This window comes from Theropithecus gelada, chromosome 17 (assembly GCF_003255815.1).
Source record: "Theropithecus gelada isolate Dixy chromosome 17, Tgel_1.0, whole genome shotgun sequence".
NCBI classification, from domain to species: domain Eukaryota; kingdom Metazoa; phylum Chordata; class Mammalia; order Primates; family Cercopithecidae; genus Theropithecus; species Theropithecus gelada.
The window spans coordinates 60495193-60519270 of NC_037685.1; the positions used below are offsets into that span (position 1 = coordinate 60495193).

At 40.0% G+C, this 24078-nt stretch overlaps 1 protein-coding gene and 1 non-coding gene across 2 annotated transcripts; both read right to left on the reverse strand.

The window, feature by feature from the left end:
* Window positions 1-6226: 6226 nt before the first annotated feature.
* SLC46A3 (solute carrier family 46 member 3) lies at window positions 6227-24021 on the reverse strand. Its single transcript, XM_025364818.1, has 6 exons — window positions 23834-24021; window positions 22903-23115; window positions 18006-18876; window positions 16094-16177; window positions 10149-10305; window positions 6227-7788 (listed from the first exon to the last, which is right to left on the reverse strand). Exons 2-6 carry the CDS (start codon window positions 23089-23091, stop codon window positions 7707-7709), a joined length of 1383 nt encoding a protein of 460 aa, XP_025220603.1. The 5' UTR covers window positions 23092-23115; window positions 23834-24021; the 3' UTR covers window positions 6227-7706.
* On the reverse strand, window positions 9907-10012 carry LOC112611231. The gene has a single exon (XR_003116599.1). It is a non-coding gene; the product is annotated as a U6 spliceosomal RNA (small nuclear RNA).
* Window positions 24022-24078: the final 57 nt, after the last annotated feature.

Consider the following 24078-nt stretch of genomic DNA (forward strand, 5'->3'; position numbering starts at 1 on the left):
CTCCAGCATCTCAGGTCGATCTCAGACTTCTGTGCTAGCAGCGAGAATTTCACACCAATGGATCTTAGCTCGCTGGGCTCCGTGGGTGTGGGACCCACCGAGCCAGGCACTGGAGGGAATCTCCTGGTCTGCCAGTTGCAAAGAACGTGGGAAAAGCACAGTATCTGGGCAGAAGTGTACCATTTCTCCCCATACAGTGTCTCACAGCTTCCCTTGGCTAGGAAAGGGAAATCCCCCAACTCCTTGGGCTTCCTGGGTGAGGCGATGCCCCGCCTTGCTTCGGCTAGCCTTCCGTGGGCTGTTCCCACTGTCCAACCAGTCCCAGTGAGATGAACCAGGTACCTCAGTTGGAAGTGCAGAAATCACCCATCTTATGCGTTGATCTCACTGTTAGCTGCAGACTGGAGCTGTTCCTATTCAGCCATCTTGCCGGAAATTCCCTTTTGTATCTTTTAAGTAGAGCATTTAGGCCATTTACATTCAACGTTAATATTGAGATGTGAGGTACTATTATATTTATCATATTAGTTGTTACCTAGATACTTTGTGTTTTCATTGTGTTACTGCTTTATAAACCCTGTGAGTCTGATGCTTTCAGCAGGTTCCATTTTGGTGCATATCAAGCTTTTGCTTCAAGATGTAGAACTCCTTTAGCATTCCTTGTAGTGCTGGTTTGGTAGTGGCAAATTCCCTCAGCATTTGCTTGTCAGCAAAAGATGATTTCTCCTTCATTTATGAAGTTTCGTTTTGCTGGATACAGAAATTTAAAGAAAAAGAAATTCAGGTATGTGTGATGGAATCGATTTTTTTTTTTTTTGACTCAACACCACTCACTGAAGGAATAGATTTTGAATGTGCTTTTAGAATATTGTATAATGTCCTTATGTAAAATAATTCTAGACTCAAATATTTCAAGGAGCTGGATGTGGCTTAATACTCTGTAGAACTGGATTCAACACAGGCACACACTAAGTGAAATGGAGATGCCGGAAGCCCATCGATTCTCAAGCTTTTGTGTGCACCAGAATCATGGGACGGCTTTTAAAAACACTGATTGCTGAACCCCACTCCTGAAGTTTGTGATTCAGAAGGGCTGAGTTGAAGCCTGAGAATCTGCATTTCTGACAAGTTTGTAGGTTATGGTAATTCCACTAAACTAAGGACCATACTTTGAAAGTCACTAGTATAGAAGAAAGAAATCAAATAACTTTGAAGGACAGGAATGTTGGAGTGCTTTGCCTATGTAAATCCCCTCTTCATTTGCTACCTGTCTTTCCCAAAAGGGTCAATATAATCTTTTGAACTTTACTGAGATATAATTTACATAACATGGTGTATTCATATATTTTGACAAATGTATATAACTGTATAACCGACATAATCAAAATGAAAAATATATCCATCATCCCACAAAGTTCTCTCCTATCACTTTTTAATCCCTGTATCTCCTGCCCCAGCCCCAGGCAAACCCTCATCTCATTTCTGACACTGTGGATTAGTTTGTGGGTTTTTTTTTTCCCCCAAGAATTTCAATTTCATGTACATAGAATCACACAGTATGTAATTGTTTTGTATTTGGTTTCTTTTGCTTTGTATAATGTTTTTAAAACTTATTCATGTTGTTGAATATATGAGTAATTTGTCTTTTTTGTTGCTCAGTAGTATTCCATTGTATGGATATTTATATTTTGTTTATTCATCTATTGAAGTTTATTTGGGTCATTTCCAGTTTGGGGCTATTATAGATGAAGCATCTATAAACATTTATAGACAAGTCTTTGTATGGACATGTGTTTTCATTTGTCTTGGGGCAAATGACATAGGAGAGAGCTGCTGCATCATATGATAAGTGTATGTGCATTCCACTTGCTTAACAGTGTCATCAGCTCTTGGTATTGTCACACTTTTTAAACTTTAGCCACTGTAGCGAATATGTGATAGTATCTCATTGTGGTTTTAATTTGCATTTCTTTGATGACTAATGGTGTTGAACATTACTGTATTTTTTGTGTGACCTGTCCTTTCAAATCTTTTGTCCAGTTCCCCACACTCTTTTTAAATTGATTTGTCTCATTGAGTTGTAAAAGTTTTTAACATATTCTGGTTATTAAGCATTTGTCAGGTATATGTATTGCAAATATCTTCCGGAGTCTTAGCTTGCTTTTTCCTCTTTTTTCTTTTCTTATCTTTTTGTTTGTTTGTTTTTGAGACAAGTTCTCACTCTGTTGCCCAGGTTGGCACATTCCCGGCTCACTGCAGCCTTGATCTCCTGGGTTCAAGTGATCCTCTCACCTCAGCCTCTCGTATAGCTCGGACTACAGGTGCACACCACCATGCTCTGCTAATTTTTGTATTTTTTGTAGAGATGGGGTTTCATCATGTTGCCCAGGCTGGTCTTGAACTCCTGGGCTCAAACGATCTGTCTGCATTAGCCTCCCAGGATGCTGGGATTACAGGTGTGAGCCATTGCACCCACTTCTTTTTATTTTCTTAACTGTGTATTTCAAAGCAGAACATTTTAATTTAGATGAAATCCAATTAAACTATGTGTATGTGTTTTACATCTTTGGGGTCCTATCTAAAATCTTTACCTAACCCAAAATTATGAAGATTTTCTTGTTATTTTCTTCTAGAAATTTTGTATTAACTTTCATATCTTAATGTTGAGTCTTCTAATCCATCAACTTGAATTTCTTTCCATTTATTTAGGTCTTCTTTAATTTCAGCAGTGTTTTGTAGTTTTCAGCATACAGGTCTTGCACATATTTTGTTAAATTTATTCCTAGGTATTTTATGTTTTTTGATGCTTTTATTAAATGGTTTGTTTTAACCTTAATTTTTTCAGTTGTTTGTTGCTAGTATACAGAAATACAATGATTCATACATATCGACTTTATATTTCACAGCCTTGCTAAATTCATTTATTAGTTCTAGTAGTTTCTTTATCTTAATGAAGGTTCTTTAGAATTTTCTATGTCATGTTATGCAGATAAACAGTTTTACTTTTTCCTTCCCAATCTACATCCCTTTTATCACCTTCTCTTGCCTTATGTCTAGGGTTTCCAGCATGGTGTTGAATAGGAGTTGTTAGACTGGATACACTTGCCTTATTCCCAATTTTAGAAGGAAAGCAGCCAGGACTTTTACCATAAAGTTTCATTAGCTGTAAGGTTTTAAAAAAATAAAATAGATGCCCTTTATCAGTTTGATCCCTAGTTTCTTGAGAATTTTTATCATAAATGGATGTTGAACTTTGATAAATATCTTTTCTGCATCTATTGATATGATCGTGTAGGTTTTTTCCCCTTTATTCTGTTAATATTATGATTAAGTAATTTTTAAATGTTGAGCCAGCCTTGCATTCACAGGATAAACCTCGCTTGGTCAGTATATATAATCTTTTTTATATATTGCTTGATTTGTTAATATTTTGTTGTGAATTTTTTATTTGTGTTTATGAGGGATACAAATTCATAATTTACTTTTCTTGTAACTTCTTTGGTTTTACATGAAGGTAATGCTGACTTCATAAAATGAGTTGGGAAGTGTTCCTTGCTTCTATTTTCTAGAAAAGCTGTAGGTAATACTAATATGTTTATTCCTTAAATGTTTAGCAATGAAACCATTTGGGCCAGGCCCCATCTTGATCATACACAGCTGTGCCCATTTATTTTTGTATGGTCTTTGGTTACTTTGTGCTACATTGGCAAAGTTAAGTAGTGCGACAGACTGTATAATCCACAAAGCCTAAACTGTTTACTCTCAGGCCCTTTACAGAAAATGTTTTCTAGCCCCTGACCTAGAGTAGTGATTCTCAACTCTAGCCATATACTGGAGTCACCTGGAGAACGTCTGAAAAAAAATACTATCTGGATCTCATACCTAGAAATTCTAATTTAATGTGTTTGAGCTGAGACTAGGCCATTGGAAGTTTCAAAAGCTCCCCAGGTGATTTGACTTGGCAGGTTGAGAACTGCTGGATGAGAAGAAGACTTTGTGTTTGTATTCATTTTACTTCCCACCCCAACACTGATTATTCTAGTGTGCATTTAGGGTTGAAAATCACTCATCTAGGGCAGTAGTTTCCATGTCTGGATGTGTATCAGTCACCCGGGGAGCTTTTAGAAATACATTGCAAGACCTCACTGCAGAGCTACTGAAGCAGAATCTCCAGTACATGAGGCCAGAGATTTTTATTTTTACTAATTTATTTATTTTATTTTAATTTTTTAATTCTTCAGATAGTTCTCACATATGCAGGGATTTCTTTAAAAGAGTACTGAACCCAGGGCACATTATTCTATTGTCAAGATTCTTGGGCATTGAATGAGTAATTAGAGGATTATGAGAGGTGAAGCCAGCTGGACTTTCTAGGTCAGGTAGGGACTTACAGAACTTTTCTGTCTTACAAGAGGATTGTAAAATGCACTAATCAGTGCCCTGTGAAAACGCACCAATCAGTGCTCATAGCTAGCTAGTGGTTTGTAAAATGGACCAATCAGCACTCTGTAAAATGGACCAACCAGCACACTGTAAAATGGACAAATCAGCACTCTGTAAAATGGACCAATCAGCAGGATATGGGTGGGGACAAATAAGAACATAAAAGCTGGCCACTCCCAAGCCAGCAGCCACAACGCACTCGGGTCCCCTTAGGTGCTGTGGAAGCTTTGTTCTTTCGGTCTTCACAGTAAATCCTGCTGCTGCTCACTCCTTGGGTCTGTGCCATCTTTAAGAGCTGTAACACTCGCCCTGAAGGTCTGTGGCTCTGTTCTTGAAGTCAGTGAGACTGTGAACCCACCAGAAGGAACCAACTCCAGACACAATTATTTAGTGAGTATGAAAGTAGAGAAAAGGGATTTAGATGTTTGAGGCCGTGCAATGCAGGCTGTGGACAATCTCATTGACTAGTCCTCTGTAATGATGAGAAACTTCATTTCTAGTAGATACAGTAATCTAACCTCCTTTGTACACTGCTGGATAACATGGGACATGTTTTTTTCCTCTTTGGTTTATCTTTAAATGGGCTCCATAAAGACAAGTCCTTCCATTAACATTCTTTCTTCAGATAATTGGGTTACATGATGGGAAATTAGATCTTTTTTTTTTTTTTTTTTTTTCATTTCTGTTTTGAGTCTATAGTTCCCCATCCCATCAGCTTGCATGCTTCTCTCATCTCTTCAGCACCACATTTACTAATTGTCTCTTAGGCTAGACACTTTGGAGATAGCTAGGTTCATTTGTGCTACATTTTTGCCCTTGGCCACCTCAATCTAATCTCCTGATATACTTGCTACCTCTCAAATCGACTTTTTGCTCAACTGAGAAACCATCTGTTAACCCTTCAACTGTATTACACAGTACCTCTTCAGTTCAGATGAGATGTGTAAAACCATGGGCTGTTGAGCTGGAAGAGACTTTATAGACCATCTTGTCTAAACTCGAAAAAGATAATTATAGGCAGTTAGTTGGGTACAGTTTTTTGTTAATGTGTTTTTGATGGGTACATCATGCTACACATATGCAATTCTTGCTTCGGGGTTTATAATCTGTTACTGCAAACCCTAGCTATGAAGAACATCAGTAGGGTCAAGTCCATTCATGTGTAATGCTGATAGGCAGTGAATAACCACGGTCAAGCCAAATCTCTGTGAGACTTACCTTCCTTTTCCGTAAAATGAGGAGAATGAATATCTACTTTATAAACTGTAAGATGCTTTTTCTGTTGGTTTGGGAAGAACCTTGGACAGGAAGGAAAACAAAAATGTATCAGTCAATCTGAGAATCACTTAGTTATTACATGGGCCCTCAAGCCCAGAAGATACTAGCTTAACCTACAAGGAACGATCTTGGAAATAAGAATTTCTAGTATATTAAATGTGCTATTCACTAGTCAAGCAATCACTGATTTCCTTAAAGTCCTAAGCAATACTATAAAACAGAAGATCGTATCTGCTTTCAAGAGATTACAGTGAAGTTAATCATTTAGTTGCACTTTAGGGCATTTGTGTTATTATTTATGGTAACTTAGAAAATGGGAGGTATTAAAGGACCTATGAAAATACCGTAAATCAATTTTAAAAGTGTATAAGCTGGCATATTTTTCAATTTGTTTGCAAGGCTGGCTTAACGATTGGCATGATAACAGTGGTTAGACTCATAAGGCATTAAATATATAGATTTAAATGATTTTTACAAGTAAAAATAAAATTTTGTAGTCATTTAGTTTAGTTCAACAAACATTTATTGAGGATATGAGTAATCAAAGGTTGTCCCAGTACTCAAGGCGATGATTGTCAGGTAGCAGAAACAATTACAAGTTGATGGAAAATGCTGGGATTGAAGTACTCACAAAGAGCTATGGAAGCCCTGTAGGGACTGGGGAGTAAGAAGGGATGTCAAGAAGGCTGCTATGCAGAAGAAGCAATGTCTTGGCTGAGGCTTGAAAGTTTCAGTGTAATGTGGGAGGAAGAGCAAATGGAACAGTGTGTGAAAAGACATGGGGGCATGAGAACACATGGTGTTTTGAGAGACCAAGGTGGACCTCAGGATGAGTGTAAGGCAGTCAGAAATGAGATGGAAAGGGGTCAAATCATGACTGGCTTGCTTGTTTGATCATTTTCCTATGAGTGACAATGCTGACGGATTCAAATTTAAGGAGTACAAGATCCGTAGTCTAAAAATTCTCTTATCAGTATTTCTAATTGAACAAGGATAGACAACAGCTGGGTAAGAAAGACTAGAGGTAGAACTTTCAGCCAGGGATCATGGAATGTGAATATCCTTTTACTAACACAAGGGACAACATGTTGGCTCCAAACGTTATTTACTTTATACCACTATTAGCTATTCATTCAGTTTTTTAACTTCTTTAGAGCAATTTTATTTCTAATCTATTTTTCCCAATTACCCATTATATTAGAAACATTATCATGCCTGTCACTGATGAAACATATTAAGAAAAGTGAAAAATACATATTCTTTAAAGTGCCTCCCTTTTAAGGATTTTGTATCAGTGAAGCACTGACTGTGGAATTCGTGTACAGTCTTCAGAAGTCACAGTATATAAGCTCTGACTATCAATAGCAGCTTAACAGGCTCTATCAAACCAAGCATTACCAAGTATAGGTAAAATTACACATATTTGAAACTTATATCATTATTTTCCTACCAATGAGTGATTCATCATAATTTTCATTATGCCTTCAAAAATCCCTGAGAGAGGCCAGAAACCCATTCTGCTGATGAAGAAACTAAGGTAAAGATTTCTCTTTGGTCTCAGTGTAAGAGCCTGGAATATGTCAGGGAGATTATTGCTTTTGACCTTATCAAGTTTCTTGATCCCGCCTTACACCCTTAAGTTTTAATGTTTCTCTTCTGTGTCCAAAAGTGAGGCGTATTTGAGATTTGTTCTGTGTATTGCAAGTATATTGCATGATACGCACAAAGTGCTCTAAGTGTGTGGTACCGCAAGAAGCTAAAGCCAGGAGCTGTCTCTCTGACTGTCCAGTTTAGGAGAAAAGATACGTCAAATGGGTTCTCAGTGAAGCACTGATTGTGGAATTCATTTATAGTCTTCAGAAGTCACGGTATGTGATATGTGCATTCATAGATTTTTTTTCTGTTTAAATCACAGTCATCTGTCTGAAGCATTCCTCACTGGATTCTTCTATTGAAGTAACTGGATTGAATTAACTTCTATTGAATTAACTTCCATTGTCTTCACTGGATTCTTCCTGTATAAGAAGTTCATAGCTTCCCTCATTCCAGCTGATACACTTGACAACACTACAAAAGGAAACAAGACATTTTAGAGTTGAGATTAAGACAATACATAAATAAGTAATCTGTTTTCCAACTTTTTTTCCCAGTTATATAGCTTTTAATAAATTATGCAGATTATTAGGAGGAGTATCCTGGCATTCTGAATCCAGCTGATTCATGCATGGTGTTCTTAAAATAATTTTAAAACTACATGATTTTTTTAAATCTTCTAGACCCCTAAGATATCCCATCTGTCCCATTGTTAACTCTGTGTAGTCCACATAACTAGTTATAACTAAAGCTATTAAAGAAGTTCCTGTTCGGTAGCTGTAACTGAAGCCCAGAAGCTTTGGAGGTAAGACACCATGTAATTTTGATTTTTAAAATATTGAGCAGTGTAGGGTTAAAAAAAAATCTCAGAAGCCTATCTACATTTACCTTATTATTAAAAGGACAACTGCCTTTTATCTACTTGTTACAACAGAATTTATAAATATATGAAGACTAAAATTAGAATTACCTATTATTCTACTCACCATGTATGCAATTCTTTTCTTTAATTTAAATTTTATTTTCCTACTTTTTAAAAAAATCTTTTTTTTTTTGGTAAAGATGGGAGTCTCACTATGTTGCCCAGATTGGTCTTGAACTCCTGGCCTCAAGCAGTCCTCCTACCTCAACCTCCCAAGGTGCTGGGGTTACAGGCATGAGCCACGGTGCCTGCTACAATTCTTACTAGTTATTTTTCATGAAATGGCTGTACCATCATTTACTTAAACATTCTCCCACTGTTTGACAGTTTGGTCATTTAAAAGTTTTTTGCTGTAATTAACGTTTTTATATATCAATTTTTGACAACATTACTGAAGATTTCTTTAGAGTATGTTTCTAAAAGGAATTGCCGGATCAATCACTATGAACTTTGAAAAAAGAGCTTTTGATACATTCATGAATTGCTTTATGATACAGCTGAATAGCACTATTATCAACAGTGTGTAAGATCAGTTGTCTTATGTGCTCACCAGCGCAGTATGTACTGGTAATTTTGTTAATTCAATAGATGAATAGTCTCTTTTTAAAAAAGATAACTAGTATAAATAACTCTTCATCAAAATTAGAGGAACTGCAAATACTGTTGTTCTCTGTCTGACACAGATCTAGGTATCAGAATTCAGTAGAAACAGTAAGTACTGAGCTCCTACTATGAGTAAGACATGAGCCGGCCCGTTCCGGAGTCTGCCATCTTGGCAGGATGCTTAACACCTGTGCTTATAGGTACTTTCCTCCCTAACTCAGAGCCTTACCCCAAAGTGCTCAGGAGAAAGCAGAGAAGGCCTGGCTTCTTGTGCCCCCACTGCCTTGATTCCCATCACTGTGCTATGCTATCAGCCACATGAAATGCACAGAGCTCAGCAGAAACAGATTAATGAGCTCTTCATTAATGTGTCAAATAAATTTGCTTGGACATTTCAGCCATCATTCATCTCGCCAGCTCACATGTTTTGTTAAATAGAAAGCAAAAAGAAGGCATAAATATTGCTCTTATATTTATGCTTCTGATCTATCCATTATATGTACTATTCATAAATGGAATTTTGTGCTTCTTTAATTTGAATATTTAAATTTAAAAACATTTAAACAGAAGTTTAAACAAGTCATTAAAACCAGACAAAGTCATTAAACAAGCCAACTCTGGAAAGAGAACTCAATAGTCAGCACATCCTATCTGCTTTTGTCATTTATACAAGAATCCACGTGAAAGTCAATCTAATTACAGCAATATTTGACCATCAGGGGATATTGTACTCTGGGAAATCATAGTTTAAGGTATACATCTCTAATCTTAGATGCTAATTTAATCAATGGTTTAAAGGCGGGGAGTTATAACGAACACAGTCTTTCTTTGAGTTCTTTATGCATGTCACTCTCTTTTTCTTCCTAAGTCTCCCAAAATTGTTGACAGATGCTTTCACATATTTTTATTTATTTTAATGACATGGGGGGCTTGCTATGTTGTCCAGGCTGGTCTCAAACATCTGGGCTCAAAATGATCTTCCCGCCTCAGTCTCCTGAGTAGCCGGGACTTCAGGCATACACCACCATGACCGGCTCTCTTTTTTTAATTAAAAAAATTTATTTTATTAAAATATGAAACACTTCATGAATTTTCATGTCATCCTTGCACAGGGAGCATGCTAATCTTCACTGTGTCATTCCAATTTTGTATATATGCTGCTGAAGCGAGCACTTCATGTCTAAAAGTTCTTGAGAAAAGCACATTCTGAGGCAAAATTTCAACAGATCTATGTAATTTTACTGGTGAGGTTAGGGGATTCACTTAATCCATATACCCTTTGATAAAATGATTAAAAATAATGACATACCATAGACTGATGGCTGGAAGTAGTAACAGACCAGCAGACAGCAGGAAAGTGAAGCCAGGGTACCAAGCAACAGTGACTGAGTAAATGCCATTAAAAGTAGAAACTGCAGTGACTCCTCCAAGTGTTTCTAAGAAAGCAATACAAGCAAACAGGGTACCTGTTTGGGGTAGGGGTATAGAGGGAGAAAAAGAAAAGGCAGAATTACAAAACAACAAACACAAACTAACGAAGACAACTGTTATTCATTGAAAACAGTAAACAGGAGAGCACTGCTTGGTGAATGAAATGCACGTTATTCCCTCAAAGTCCCTAGGAAGTCAGCAGCCCATTCTGCAGCTGAGGAAACTAAGGGAAAGGTTCTCCTTGGACCTGATGGGAGAGATGTTGAAAACTCCAGATAGCTGAGTTCCAGTGTCCACAGGGCAAAGCTAAAAAGACAATGCAGCTGACTCTTTTGAAAACTGCAGGTGTCGCCTCTCTGCCACAGCCCCAGGCAAAGCCACAGCTACCCCTGCTCTTCAGGATGCTGTCTCCCACCCTCCGTCCCCATGCTAATCTGTGATGCCTGAAAGTGCAGGATGGCTCCTACCAAGCAATGCTTCCTGCAAGAGCCTTTTGAAAGGTAAAGAAAACTTATCTGCTCCTCAGTCTGCCAAAAGTGACAGCTGCAGGCAAAAAGAGGAGATTCTTATCATACATTCTGCAATTGGAATTTTATCCCTCTCTTCAATGTGACCAAAAAATTCCATCACCACTAGATTCTGCATGTTTGACTCATCAAATTAACCATCCTGTGCTCTAGTGAAGGTTTATGCCACAGTTTAATGTTAAGTGATTCTTGAAAACATATGTTTCCACCTTATTGCTTGCAACTGCCTCTGCCCTAAGGTGCCTTACAAGATGAAGAATGGGGATTCTGCCACGGTCACACTTGCTATACACCAAAGCTGGTCAAGTGTAGGCCACTCAGCATTGTTCATGAGGTCTGCATGGTCAGTACAAGCTCACAATCAGAAACACAGTATTCTACCTAGGTTCAGTTTCGTCTGGAATCCAAGACCATGTCAACTGAAGAGTTAAACCTCCAAAAGACAGCCTGACCATCTTCATGTGCTTTTCTTCCTCTTTGTCAAATTGCTCATCATCAGATATAAAATTTCATGACCACTTTCAGTCAGCTTGATCTGGCTTTCTTGGTCTCAGTTCCTATATATGTATCTTCTGCTTTCTGCAGATTTTGTCAACAAGCCACTATGCTTATTCCCCACTTTGCCAAGTTTACTTTTCCATGATAAACTGTAATGCATTTTTCTTATTGACAATACACATCATGTAAATAACTGTGTTTGCTTGGACTGATAGGAAGGAAAAGGCCAAGCTTAAGGGTTATTTTTCAAAATTAGATATGGTTTGTCTATATTCTAATTTTCCCCATGGTCTTGATCTTTTAGACCATGTATTGATTTTTATCTATTTAAACTTTTTCATTTTATTGTACATATTCTCATATATTGCTTCAAATTATTCACTGAGTGATAGGACATACCTTCATAAAACATACATCTATCTCTGTGAAATATCATGTGATCACTTATGTGTCTTCTTTTAACTAAAATGAAAGCTTTGTCGATCTGCCTTGCTCACAGCTGTATCCCTAGGGCTCAGCTGTCCTGGTGCATGGCAGGCATTTAATAAATATTTGTCAAATGAATGAATAAAAGCTTAATTCAGGATCCCATTTACCAGTCATCAAGTAGCATGCAGACTTACTGCCTCCATGATGTACGATAATACATTAAGTCCGTTTAATTGGAAGGATGCTCTTCTACTTGTCTAACTACATTATTTTCTTTTATTTCTGATCTCCTGCTGCAGCCAGGAATAGTGCTATGGAAAACAGACTGCACAGTACTAGTTCTATTATATAAGGGTTTTAATCTATTCTTGATGGGAAATAGGTCAGACACTGCACCATCTGTTCTGATGGAACCATACTATTATGAAGTAGCTTTAGCTTATTGCCCAACTTCTCTGAGCAGTTCAACTTGTTTAATAGTTGCCAGAGATAAAACAGGATTAAAGGATAAGTCCAACTGAGTTCATCTTCTAAATTTTTTTTTTAATGGAATAGACCTCAAAAATCAAGTCTGTTTTACTGTATCCCAATATATAATCACAAGGAGTATATGGGTGATGCCCAGGTAAAATAGTCCAAGGCAGCTTCAGCTATGAGTTCACAGTGGTGCAGAGCATAGAGATTTCAAAATAATTACCGGAATTCCATTTTCGTACCTTTCTTATTTAAGATAATAGAAATAACGAGAGGCTCCTGAAAACTTTGGCAGTATTTCCCCACTCCTCTCATTGTTTAAAGTGCCTAATATTTTTCACAAAAATGGCCAATTTAAATAATAATGATGGATGGGAATACATTTAATTATAGAAATGTTGGCATCATCCAAAAGATGGTTTAGTTTACAGTTAAGAACAAAATAAGTATCCCAGAATAATGAAGTCACAATTCACAGTTACTGGAATTCAGAATAAGAAACGCCAAAATGTAAACATTTTAAAATATTACTGTATTTAACAGTATGATATGACTTTTTTATTTTTATTTTTCATAGAGATAGAGTCTCCCTCTGTTGCCCACGCTGCTCTTGAACTCCTGGCCTCAAGTGATCCTCCCACCTCGGCCTCCCAAAGTGCTGGGATTATAGGTGTGAGCCACTGCACCTGGTGCAGATGACTTTTTAAAAGCCTTCATAAACTAAACCAAATATAAACAAAAATAAACTATACATCTTGACAGCTCTATTTTAGCTCTAAATCAAAGCAGGTAAATTTTTTTCCCCAACAGCTTTACTGAGATATAATTAACATCCCACAAAACTCACCCTTTTAAAGTCTGCAATTCAGTGGTTCTTAGTATGTTACAGAGTTGTGCAACCATCACTACTATCTGTGGAACATTTTCATCAGCCCCAAAAGAAACTGTGTACCCATAAGTAGTCATTCCCCTTCCGCAGCCCCAGTCAAGCCCTAATCGAATTTCTGTCTCTATGGATTTGCCTATTCTGCACATTTCACGTAAACAGAATCATATTTAAATGACAATATGTGGCCTTTTGGGACTGGCTTCTTAAATTTTGCATAATCATTTCATAGTTCATCCACGTTACGGCATGTAACAGAATAACATTTCTTTTTATTGCAGAAGAGCAGTTTGCTGGATGGATAAACCACATTTTGTTTATCCATTTGTCAGTTCATGAACATTTGCATAGGTTTCACTTTTTGGCTATTATGAATAATGCTGCCATGAACAAGATTTTGTGTGGACATATGCTTTCACTTCTCGTGGTATGTAAGTAGGGGAGGGATTGCTGAATCATAAGGCAACTAACTTTCTGAGGAACTGCCAAACTGCTTTGCACAGCTGCTGCACCATTTTATGTTCCCACTCGCCGTGTATGAGGGCTCCAATTTCTCCACATCCTCATCAACACTTGCTATGGCCTATTTTATTTTGGCCACCCCAGTGGGTCTCACTCTGTGGTTTTGCTTTGCATTTCCCTGATGGCTAAAGATATCCAGCATTTTCATGTGCTTATAGGTCATTTGTATATCTTGTGTTCAAATCCTTTGCCCATTTTTAAATTGAGCTGTCTTTTTGTTGTTGAATTTTAAGAGTTCTTAAATATGCTGCATACGAGTTCCTGATCAGACAAATATAATTTGCAAATATCTTCTCCCATTCTGTGGGTTGTCGGTTGCCCTTTCTCTCCTTCCTCCCCTCCCCTCCCCTCTCCTTTCCTTTCCTTTCTGTATTTTTAGTAGAGAAGGGGTTTCACCATGTTGGTAAGACTGGTCTCGAACTCCTGACCTCGGGTGATGCGCCCACTTTGCCCTTCCAAACTGCTGGGATTACAGGTGTGAGCCACTGCTCCTGGCCTCACTTTCTTGATGTTGTCCTTTGAAACATAAAAACTTTTCAAAGGACAAACTTTGAATGAAATTTTTGGATGAAGTCTAATCTATCAATGTTTTCCTTTGTTGTTGTGCTTTTGGTGTCATATCTAAGAAACTATTGCATAATCCAAAGAAGCAGATAGATTTTTACATAGTTTATATAAATTTTTCCATTCTTTAGTGGTTTTCAAAGTAATCATCATCACATCATCTATAAACAAATGCGTGAATATAAAGCTTCATCTTATGAGTGTAAAATAAGAGGCCGGGCACGGTGGCTCATGCCTGTAATCCCAGCACTTTGGGAGGCTAAGGCGGGCCGATAACCTGAGGTCAGGAGTTCAAGACCAGCCTGGCCAACATGGTGAAACGCCGTCTCTACTAAAAACACAAAAATTAGCCAAGCCTGGTGGCAGGAACCTGTAATCCCAGATACTCAGGAGGCTGAGGCAGGAGAATTGCTTGAACCCAGGAGGTGGAGGTTGCAGTGAGCTGAGATTGCACCATTGCATCTCAGCCTGGACAGCAAGAGCAAAACTGTCTCAAAAAAAAAAAAAGAAAGAAAGAAAGAAAGCATATTTTTAATTTATTGAATTATGTAGTCTTCTCCAGTGTTGACTAACCGGGTAAAAATACAGTAGCATAATTATGAATTATTCATAAATCAAATAAGTACATTCATAGCACTGGGCTAAGATATGACATTAAAGAAAGTGCCAATGTCTAATAAGATTCATATGATACAAAAGGGAAGGAGGACAACCCCATATGCCTGATATCTAACTAGTAACTAGTTCTCACTGAACATTTAATTTTTGTCTTTGCTGCATCCTGGTTATTCTCTGCCCACCCCTTCAACTGTGTGACTTGGTGTGCCCTGCTCTGTGCTTGGGAGGCTGACCCCACAGATGTATGGCTTGGACTTTCGTGCTGGCCTGAGTTCCTGCTGCACTTGGTTAAAAGGGTGAAACGGGGGAAAGGGCACGGTGTTTCTTCTCTGCTTCCTATCTGGGGCATCTCTCTGGCTGCCCTGACAATGCCCACTCTCTATAATGGCCTTCATGAAAGTCGCTCGATTGAACCAGCTGAGTGGGACCACGTTTTCTGCCAGCACTCTGAGTCAGGCCCAGCTGTGACATTTGTAGGGGCCAGTGTAAGAACATGATTAGAGGCCTCTATATTGTATTCTAAGGATTTTAAAGTTATTTGAAATCTGGCTAACAAACTGTTAACTAAAATATATTATGCCTTCGTACTGTGAAAAATATCCCTTTGTAATGAATGATCTAGAAGACCAGCACACACTGAGGCTTCTCAGACGTTTTCAGAGTTCCATGTAGGAACAGGGTGGCCCAGGGTGAACTGGCCCTCAGCCTTTGGTGCCCAGCTGGAGCCCACCCCCATTCTGCTCTACCCTTTGCACCACCCTACTCAGAAAGGGTCATTTACATGTGGGTGTAGAGCACCCCCATCCTGCGATTCCAAGGTCCAGCCAGACCCTCTGTAAGGAGTCGCCCTTGGCTCCTTCCTTGGTCTACAGGTGAGCACACTGGGCACCGTCCACCCTCGGGAGAAGGTGGCTGAGGAAGAGGATCATCTAGGTCCTCACTGGACATGGGCCCAGAACTGTCTGGGCTGGGAATTGCAGGGATCCAGGTGGGCAGAGTTCAGTCTAGAAGGAAGGAGATGTGGTGAGCTCCCAGTGGGCATCTCCCACCTGGCGCTGAGCTCTCCTTTCTTCTTAGGGCGGGGCACGGCCCAGAGCCCGGCGAGCTCTCTGAAGTACAAGGCCCTAGGCAGGGGCTCCCTTACAAGAATGTAAGCCTTTTCCTCACAGAGCTTACCACTTTATTCAAAAGGAGATCCGTGCATAAAAAGGGCTGTAGAATATTCTGAAGCATTAAACATTGTTGTACACAGATTTGAGTTTGTAAAGACGGTAGATTCATATTTCTTAAGCAAATTAAACTTACCTTGTTCAGTCGAATGAACCACTTTTGACAACATGGACCGGAGAACAGAGAATGGCACAACAGCGAAAAGGAACGGCGCCCTGGCTGTGAGAGAAAGGGTTCAACATCACTGGCGTATTCTGAAAGCTGACGGCCAATTTAAAACAGGAAACACTTTCACGCTGCCTAAATGTTTCCTTTTCTACAAGCATCCTAACTCATTGTATCTAAAAATGGAATGAATTAATTGTAGAACTCTGTTTGATGAACTAAAGTAGACTATGGACAGGTCAGTTTAAGGTTAATTTACTCGAGAATTCCTATTCCAGTACAAAGAACAAGAGATCATGTAGTTTTTAGGTCTAGATCTATTTATATAATCTGCCGATTAAGACTGATCTGCTGGCCGGGCTCAGTGGCTCATGCCTGTAATCCCAGCACTTTGGGAGGCCGCGGCAGTTGGATCACCTGAGTTCAGGAATTCGAGACCAGCCTCACTAACATGGAGAAACCCTGTCTCTACTAAAAATACCAAATTAGACAGGCGTGGTGGCACATGTCTGTAATCCCAGCTACTTGGGAGGCTGAGGCAGGAGGATCGCTTGAACCTGGGAGACAGAGGTTGCAGTGAGCCCAGATCGCACCACTGCACTCTAGCCTAGTGACAGAGTGAGACTCCGTCTTAAAAAAAAAAAAAAAAAAAAAAAAAGACTGGTCTGCTTATTTTCCTAATTATGTATTAACCTCTTATTTAGCAAATTGTGACTGCAAATTCGTTTTTGTTTGTGCTTTTTTCAGACTTGGCACTCTTAGTGTTAGCATGCCTTTATTATATTGATTCATTTATTGGTAAACTGGTTCTTTATCATCTTGCCTGTTCATCTTTGTGGCAGAATAACTTCATAAACACAAATTACCTCTGGTCTTCAGTTATGACCCTTAATAGTCAGTAGTTTTAATTACATCATAAAATAGTAAAATATGACATTAGCAGATCACTTTACAGTTCTCAAAGCGTTTTCACATAGGTTAACTTACTTGGCCTTGGCAGCTCTTAGGGAGACAGGGAGAAAAACTGGCCATTATTGAATGGTAGGGATTGTGCTAAGCGAGTGCTTGACAGCTACCTAATATTCACTGTAATCCTCTAAATTAGGTAGTACCATGCCCATTTTACAGATGAGAAAATTAGGGCTGAGAGTAGTTCAGTAACTTTTCTAAGACCATCTAGGACTATAGATGGAAGTTGGGCCCAATTCTGTTTGGTCACACTGCTTCCCTGCAAGATAATAAGGGGTTAACACCTTTATTAGAGAAAAGAGTAAACTGGACCTTTCCCAGAGTCTCATTTTATAGTTCCATAGCCTTTTCCAATGCAGTATCTCATTCGAATCCTGCAAAAACCGTTATGAGGTAGGTAGTTAAGGAAGCAGGCTAATTTGCCAACCAGCAATTCATCAAAAATCAATTTATGAAATGGCCAATTTGCTGAAAGATCAATTTGCAAAACCTGTCTTTAAAAAATTTCTTCTTGAATATATTAAATTGACATAGTTTTTTGTCTTGTATTTTTAGTATACTTTATATCATTGTCCTAAATATTTTTATGGAAAGTAGTCTTCTTAGTAGCATTTTAAGAAATGTTCACTTTAATGAAAGCTATGTTGAAGAACTGACTCATAACAAGAACATTCCTGAAAACAATTTTGTGGCAAATATACAAATTTGGGAAATGCGGTTATTCAGTGAATTAAATTTTTAAAAGCAAATTTGGCTTTCAGCTTATTGACTCCTGGCAAACTAGCTATTGCCCTTTAATTGAACTAGAATGGCTTAAATAGAGGGCTTTATATTAAAGTTTTTCCCCCAGTAGACAATAGTCATTTTATATGAATATCAAATACATAGTTCTAAAGCTACACTTGGAACTCACCTAAAAACATCATCAGTGTTGTCTTGGCGAACACGGTCATAGCCATTCCTGTCATCGTGGTAAAAATCCCAATGAAGGCCATATGAATATCTTCCATACAATAAGAAAAAAGCCATATTCCTAGGAAACTAGTCAAAAAAGAGGCACTATTCAAAGCTGATCCATAACCTATGAAAACTTCATTCCAGCAGAGTGGGGAATCCAATTCATAAAGGATAGAAATTGGGCCAATGCCAATTACCACAAAAAAATAAGTGATCATTGTAAAAAGTAACAAACAGAGTAAAAATCGTCTCTTACTGGAAGCATTTTTAAAAAGCATGTAAGTTCGGTAAAATAGGTTTTTGAAGCCTTCACTACATGACATAGTAACATTCTGAGATGAAAACTCTTTCACTGGATCACCAAGAAAAAATAAAATATAGATCAAATTAACAGCAAGAGAAACAGCAATAATTAGAAACGACCACCCAAAACCTAGCCCTCTAATAAAATAGCCAGATAACAGTCCTGTTAGTCCAGTAACAAGTCCAACTAGAAAGTCAATGATAGCTATTCGAATTGTTTTTTGTTTGTGTTCTTTACACTGATCAACTATATAAGCAAAGCAGGCTCCCCAAAATGTGGTATAATTGCCACAAAATGCACCAACGAAGGTAGATGCAATCAAAAGCTGGAATGGAAAGGCAAAATAGCAAAGCAAACAGAGCCAAACGCTGGCTGCAAGAGCACCAACGGAAGACAAAATCATAGGGAATTTTCGCCCATAGTGATCACTAATAGACAGAAGTATGAATGTAGACACCAGACCAGGAATTAATCCACTTATGTCCATCTGCAGATTAAAACGTGACACTTTTTTCTGAACTTCCTGCAAAGAAATAAAAAGAAATGTGTTTACAATAGTTTAAACAATGTGCATACAAGTATCATGGTGCATGCTTTTTGCCCCGTGGCCAATAGGTTATGGATGAGGAATCTCTAGTGCATGGGCAGGACTAATACAGCTTACATTTTCATCCAGTTTACAAAGCAATACAGACTGAGTATCCCTTATCTGAAATGCTTTCACCAGAAGTGTTTCGGATTTTGGATTTTTTCAGACTTTGGGATATAATGAGATACCTTGTGGATGGGACTCACATTTAAACACAACATTCATTTATGTTTCATATGTACCTCATACATATAGCCTGAAGGTAATTTTATACAATATTTTAAACAATTTGTGCATAAAACAGTTGCCATTGAGTACTTGTGTGTGGAATTTTACACTTCTGGTAAAATGTGGTGATCAAAAAGCTTCAGATTTTGGCCGAGCGTGGTGGCTCATGCCTGTAATCTTCATATTTTGGGAGGCCGAGGCAGGAGGATCACTTGAGGTCAGGAGTTTGAGACCAGCTTGGCCAACATGGTAAAACTCTTATCTCTACCAAAAAATAAAAATAAAATAAAATAATTAGCCTTTATTTAGGGAGAGCTTGGCTGTTTCTCTTTTTTTTTTAAACCTATGTCTTCACAGATAGATTAATGAGAAACATATTCCTTTATTTACTAAATAAAAGAACATTTAGAATAAGATAAAATTGAAAGAGGAGCCTTACATTGTCTACAGATGGTAGCATGCCATGGCTGAGTGTAGCAGCTTACGCTTATAATCCCAGCACTGTGGGAGGCCGAGGTGGGAGCTTCGCTTGTGCCCAGGAATTTGAGACCAGCCTGGGCAACATAGTGAGACCCTGTCTCTAAAAATAAATTTAAAAAAAAAAAAAAAAGGCCAGGCACGGTGGTTCATGCCTGTAATCCCAGCACTTTGGGAGGCTGAGCTGGGCGGATCACTTGAGGTCAGGAGTTTGAGACCAGCCTGGCCAACATGGCAAAACCCCTGTCTCTATTGAAAATACAAAAATTAGCCAGGCGTGGTGGCTTGTGCCTGTAGTCTCAGCTATTCGGGAGGCCGAGGCAGAGGTTGCAGTGAGCTGAGATTGTGCCATTGCACTCCAGCCTGGGTGACAGAGTGAGACTCCATCTCAAATAAATAAAAATAAAAAGTAAATAAAGGTGGTAGTATGTCATGACCTGAGGAGTAAGATAAACTCAACTTCCAAGGACCAAAATGACAATGACAGATGACATACACACACAGATTGGAAGATGTGTCAATCATTACACTAGTTATTTGATGGAAGGAATTTTGCATGATCTTAAAACATTTTTTGCTTGCCATTTCTCTGTATTTTCCAAAGTCAATATAAAAAGTGTGTGCCATTTGTATACTGGGAAATGCTAAGCTGATTTAAAAAACAGATTTAAACCGTTTTTAGTCATTGAATGAATCACTGAAGGCAATGGTGGTGCCTCCTGGGAAACAAACATGTTCCTTTGTCCTAAGGAGCAAACGGAGCGTAGGCCGCCACTCCAGCGTGAGTGGCACTCCAGCGTGGGTGGCACTCCAGCGTGGGTGGCAGGGTGAGGCTGGGGTGGTTTCTGGTTCCCGGAGGTCTAAGAGCACCAACTTTAAGGGAAGGGATCCAGAGTAGTAGGTTCTCTTGAATATAAATCCAATCAAGAAACAACAAATGAAAAAGTCAATTTGAAAATTTGGCAAAAATCGTTGACATGAGACCACTGCTCTGGGCAATAGAGGGCGCTCAGCAGCTGGGCCAGGCTGGAGGTGGCCAACACTTGCCACCTGTACGGTTGCAGAAGCCACCAAGCTGACTGGACCAAGGCCTGTCTTCCCTCATTCCAAGAGGGCAAGAGCCGCGGACTTCCCCAGACATTCTAGTCCTCTCCTCCCAGGTCCCTCCCACTGCAACCAGGGGGCCTGCTCCTAGCGGTCAGCTGAAAGAAAGCACAGAATCAAATACAGAAATTGATGAGCCTATAAGGAGAGATTTGTTAAAGGATACAAAATTAAGCTAGACAGGAGGAGTAAGTTACAGTGTTCTGTAGCACCACAGGGTGACTGCAGTTAACAGTAATACATTATATAGTTTCAAAGAGCAAGACGGAGGATATTGAATGTTCCCAACACAAAGAAATGAGACATGTTTGAGCTGATGGATACGCTAATTAGCCTGATCTGATCACTATACATTGTATGTATCAAAACATCACTGTATGCGCCATGAATATGTACAATGATTATTTGTCAGTTAAAAGAATAAAATAATGCCGGGCACGGTGGCTCACACCTGTAATCCCAACACTTTGAGAGGTCCAGGCAGGAGGCTCACTTAAGGCCAGGAGTTCAAAGCCAGCCTGGGAAACAGAGCAAGACCCTGTCTCTACAAAAAATTAAAAATTAGCTGAGTGTAGTGGCAAGGGCCTGTAGTCCCAGCTGCTCAGGAGGCTGAGGTGAGAGGACCCCTTGAGCCTAGAGTTCAAAGTTGCAGAGAGCTATCACCACACCACTCCACTCCAGCGTGGGCAGCAGAATGAGACCCTGTCTCAAAAAGTACCATACATGCATAAATACACAATAAACAAAAAACACTTCAGGTGATTCCAATGTCAAGGTTAAAAAACACTGTGTGAGAGGTTCCAGGATGGGATTCAAGTATGTATACTAACAAACGTCTCCAAAGCCGAAATCTGAAGAGCATCCCTACCGTAGGACCCTAACTTTGAAACTAAGAGGATTTGTTAAACTCTATTCTGTTTATGTGTGTTTTTCTCAACCTAGAGAGACTCTGGGCTTCTCAGGTTCAGAGCCATTTTGCCTATCCTTGTCACCACAGGATAATGCGTTCTATGACAGAACCTTGATGTCTTCCAGGCTGTTCAGAAACAATCACTTCCAAGAAAACATTTCCCATGGGAATGCGGAAATGAGTAAGATTAGGGGTTGTGCCAAACTGTCTAGCCTCACCCCAGCAAGGTTCCACCTGACACCTCGGGAAGTGCTAGAACCTTGCCTCTCGGGTGATTTGCCATTTCCTCCTTCTCAGGCTCTTCTCCCGGTCACAGGGACTCTCAGAGCCAGCAGGAGGTGACTCAATTCCTTTTAACTGATTATCTTTCACTGGGAAGGCAGCACCACTTCTTTACAATCACAAAATAGCCCCAAGAAGAAGAGTTTAGAGTTTACAGGTGTGATTTGTTTCTGAGGCATTGTAGAAAAAAAAAACCATTTCCAAACCTGGATACTATCTCTTTGCATTTTGAAATGATAGACTTTTGTCAAAAACTGCCCAAGGGACCAGGAGAATAGTGAAGTGCATCCTGTTTTACACACAAAAAATTGGGGAGGTGGCTGGAGAGGGAAGAAGAAAGCCTCCTTAATATCTGGCTAAACATTTTTGGTGTCAACGGGGGGGTACTCTGCACTCCAGATGTCCTCACACAGCTGCTCCTTAACACGTGACAGCCAAGGCTGATTTGACACGACACCACCACCACCAAACAATAAACGCTCCTTCACCCCACCCTATGACAGACACTGGCCCACAATCTTCAGTGATGCGCCACTTTCTAGAGTCCCTGAAAACTGGGACATGCAGAAACAGTAAAAGGATTGGGGAAGAAGAGAGCCACCCCTGTCCACCAAGTAGCCCATTCCAACCTGCCCTGCCCCAATTTTCAGACTTTTTTTTTTTTTGGACAAAGGAAGGAGACAGCCACAGAGGAGATGACACCGTGGTGACATTTTCCGAGAGAAAGGAGAAGAGCTAGTGTCGCAGAGGAGGAGGGTGTTTTAAGAAGAGGCAGATTTGAAAGGTGTCAGGAAACTTCAAATGGGGTGAGGTCCCAGTAAAGGCCATTAGGTTTGGGAATTAGGACTTCGATGGCTGCCCTAGAGAGAGCGATGGATGATGAGTTCAGGGTCCTCTGACTCAAAAGCCCCGTACACATTCCCTTTTTATTAAATCCTATGGATATTGTAATTTCTTACCTCCTGGAATGCAAAAATTGGACTGCTTTTGTTTTTTTCACACTCAGAAATATTGCTATCAGATGAAAACGTGTAGTTGCCAGTTTCTTCCCATATTCTCCGATAAACATACTGCGTTGTCAGCAGACTGGTCAAAGTCATAGCAAATGCACTAAGGAAAATGGCAGGTTCTACAAATAAAATCTTCATATTGCCTGGGTAGGTAGCTGTATTCTATAAAAAGTGAAAACGGAGAAAGATCATCTGTCTCATCCCAGAGGCTAGATATTCAAAGATGGGGAAGTTTGAGCAATTTCGTGGAGTAAATGTTTAAACAAGCACACTAGAGAACAGAAAAGGCAGTAAGCACTTTCTCAGAGAATAACTTTTACTCTGGAGTAGAGTACTCTGTAGCAACCTGACGCTGCCGTGCTTTCCATTTTTATGATTACGACATTGTAGGACTCCAGCCGCCTTTGAGTCTTTGAAATAATAAATTGTCACCATCTTGGTTAGCCAGTGATCACAGTACAGTTCCCACACTGTATACTGCCAACTGTTTTTTCATAAGTTCAACAATGAGGTTCCTTTTGGGAAGCCACAGTTGCACAACTGTTATTGTTATTTTGCTGCGTGTTAACAACGGACAGGGAGGGGGCGTTTTAAAAAGCAGCTCCCAATCAGAAGGGCCTTATTTTTAACTCACCCCACGATCACCGTCTTCCTGCCAGGCTGGGCTCAGGTCGGGCCGTGCCCGGGGCTGTCGCCTCGGATGCCCTGCGCTCGCGCGCGCCCGGGTTCAAGGGCAGCCTGTGGACTGGGGCAACGGAGGACGCGCCGGGGACAGTAACCTCGGGCTGCGCGGCCGGCGCTGGGGTGGGGAGGGGACTTTCCCGTTGAACTCGACCAAATTACCCTTGTCGGGGAGTCTCAAGCGTATTGTAAAGCAAACCACGGCAAGCGCACTTCCGCGTCCCGAGTGACACCTGCACGGTTCCCCGCGCAGCCCTCGGCTTCCTCGCGGCTCTGCGGACTTGGCCTCAGCGCGGCGCGGTGGGGCACGCGGCGGCTGCTCCTTCTGCGCAGTGGACAGTTGGCCGATCGGTGCCTCTGTGAGTCGGTCCGCTGCCCGGCCAGCGCTCGGCGGTGACTCGGCCGCAGCCCGCTGAGCATCGCTGTCCGCCCAGGAGGCGGGGT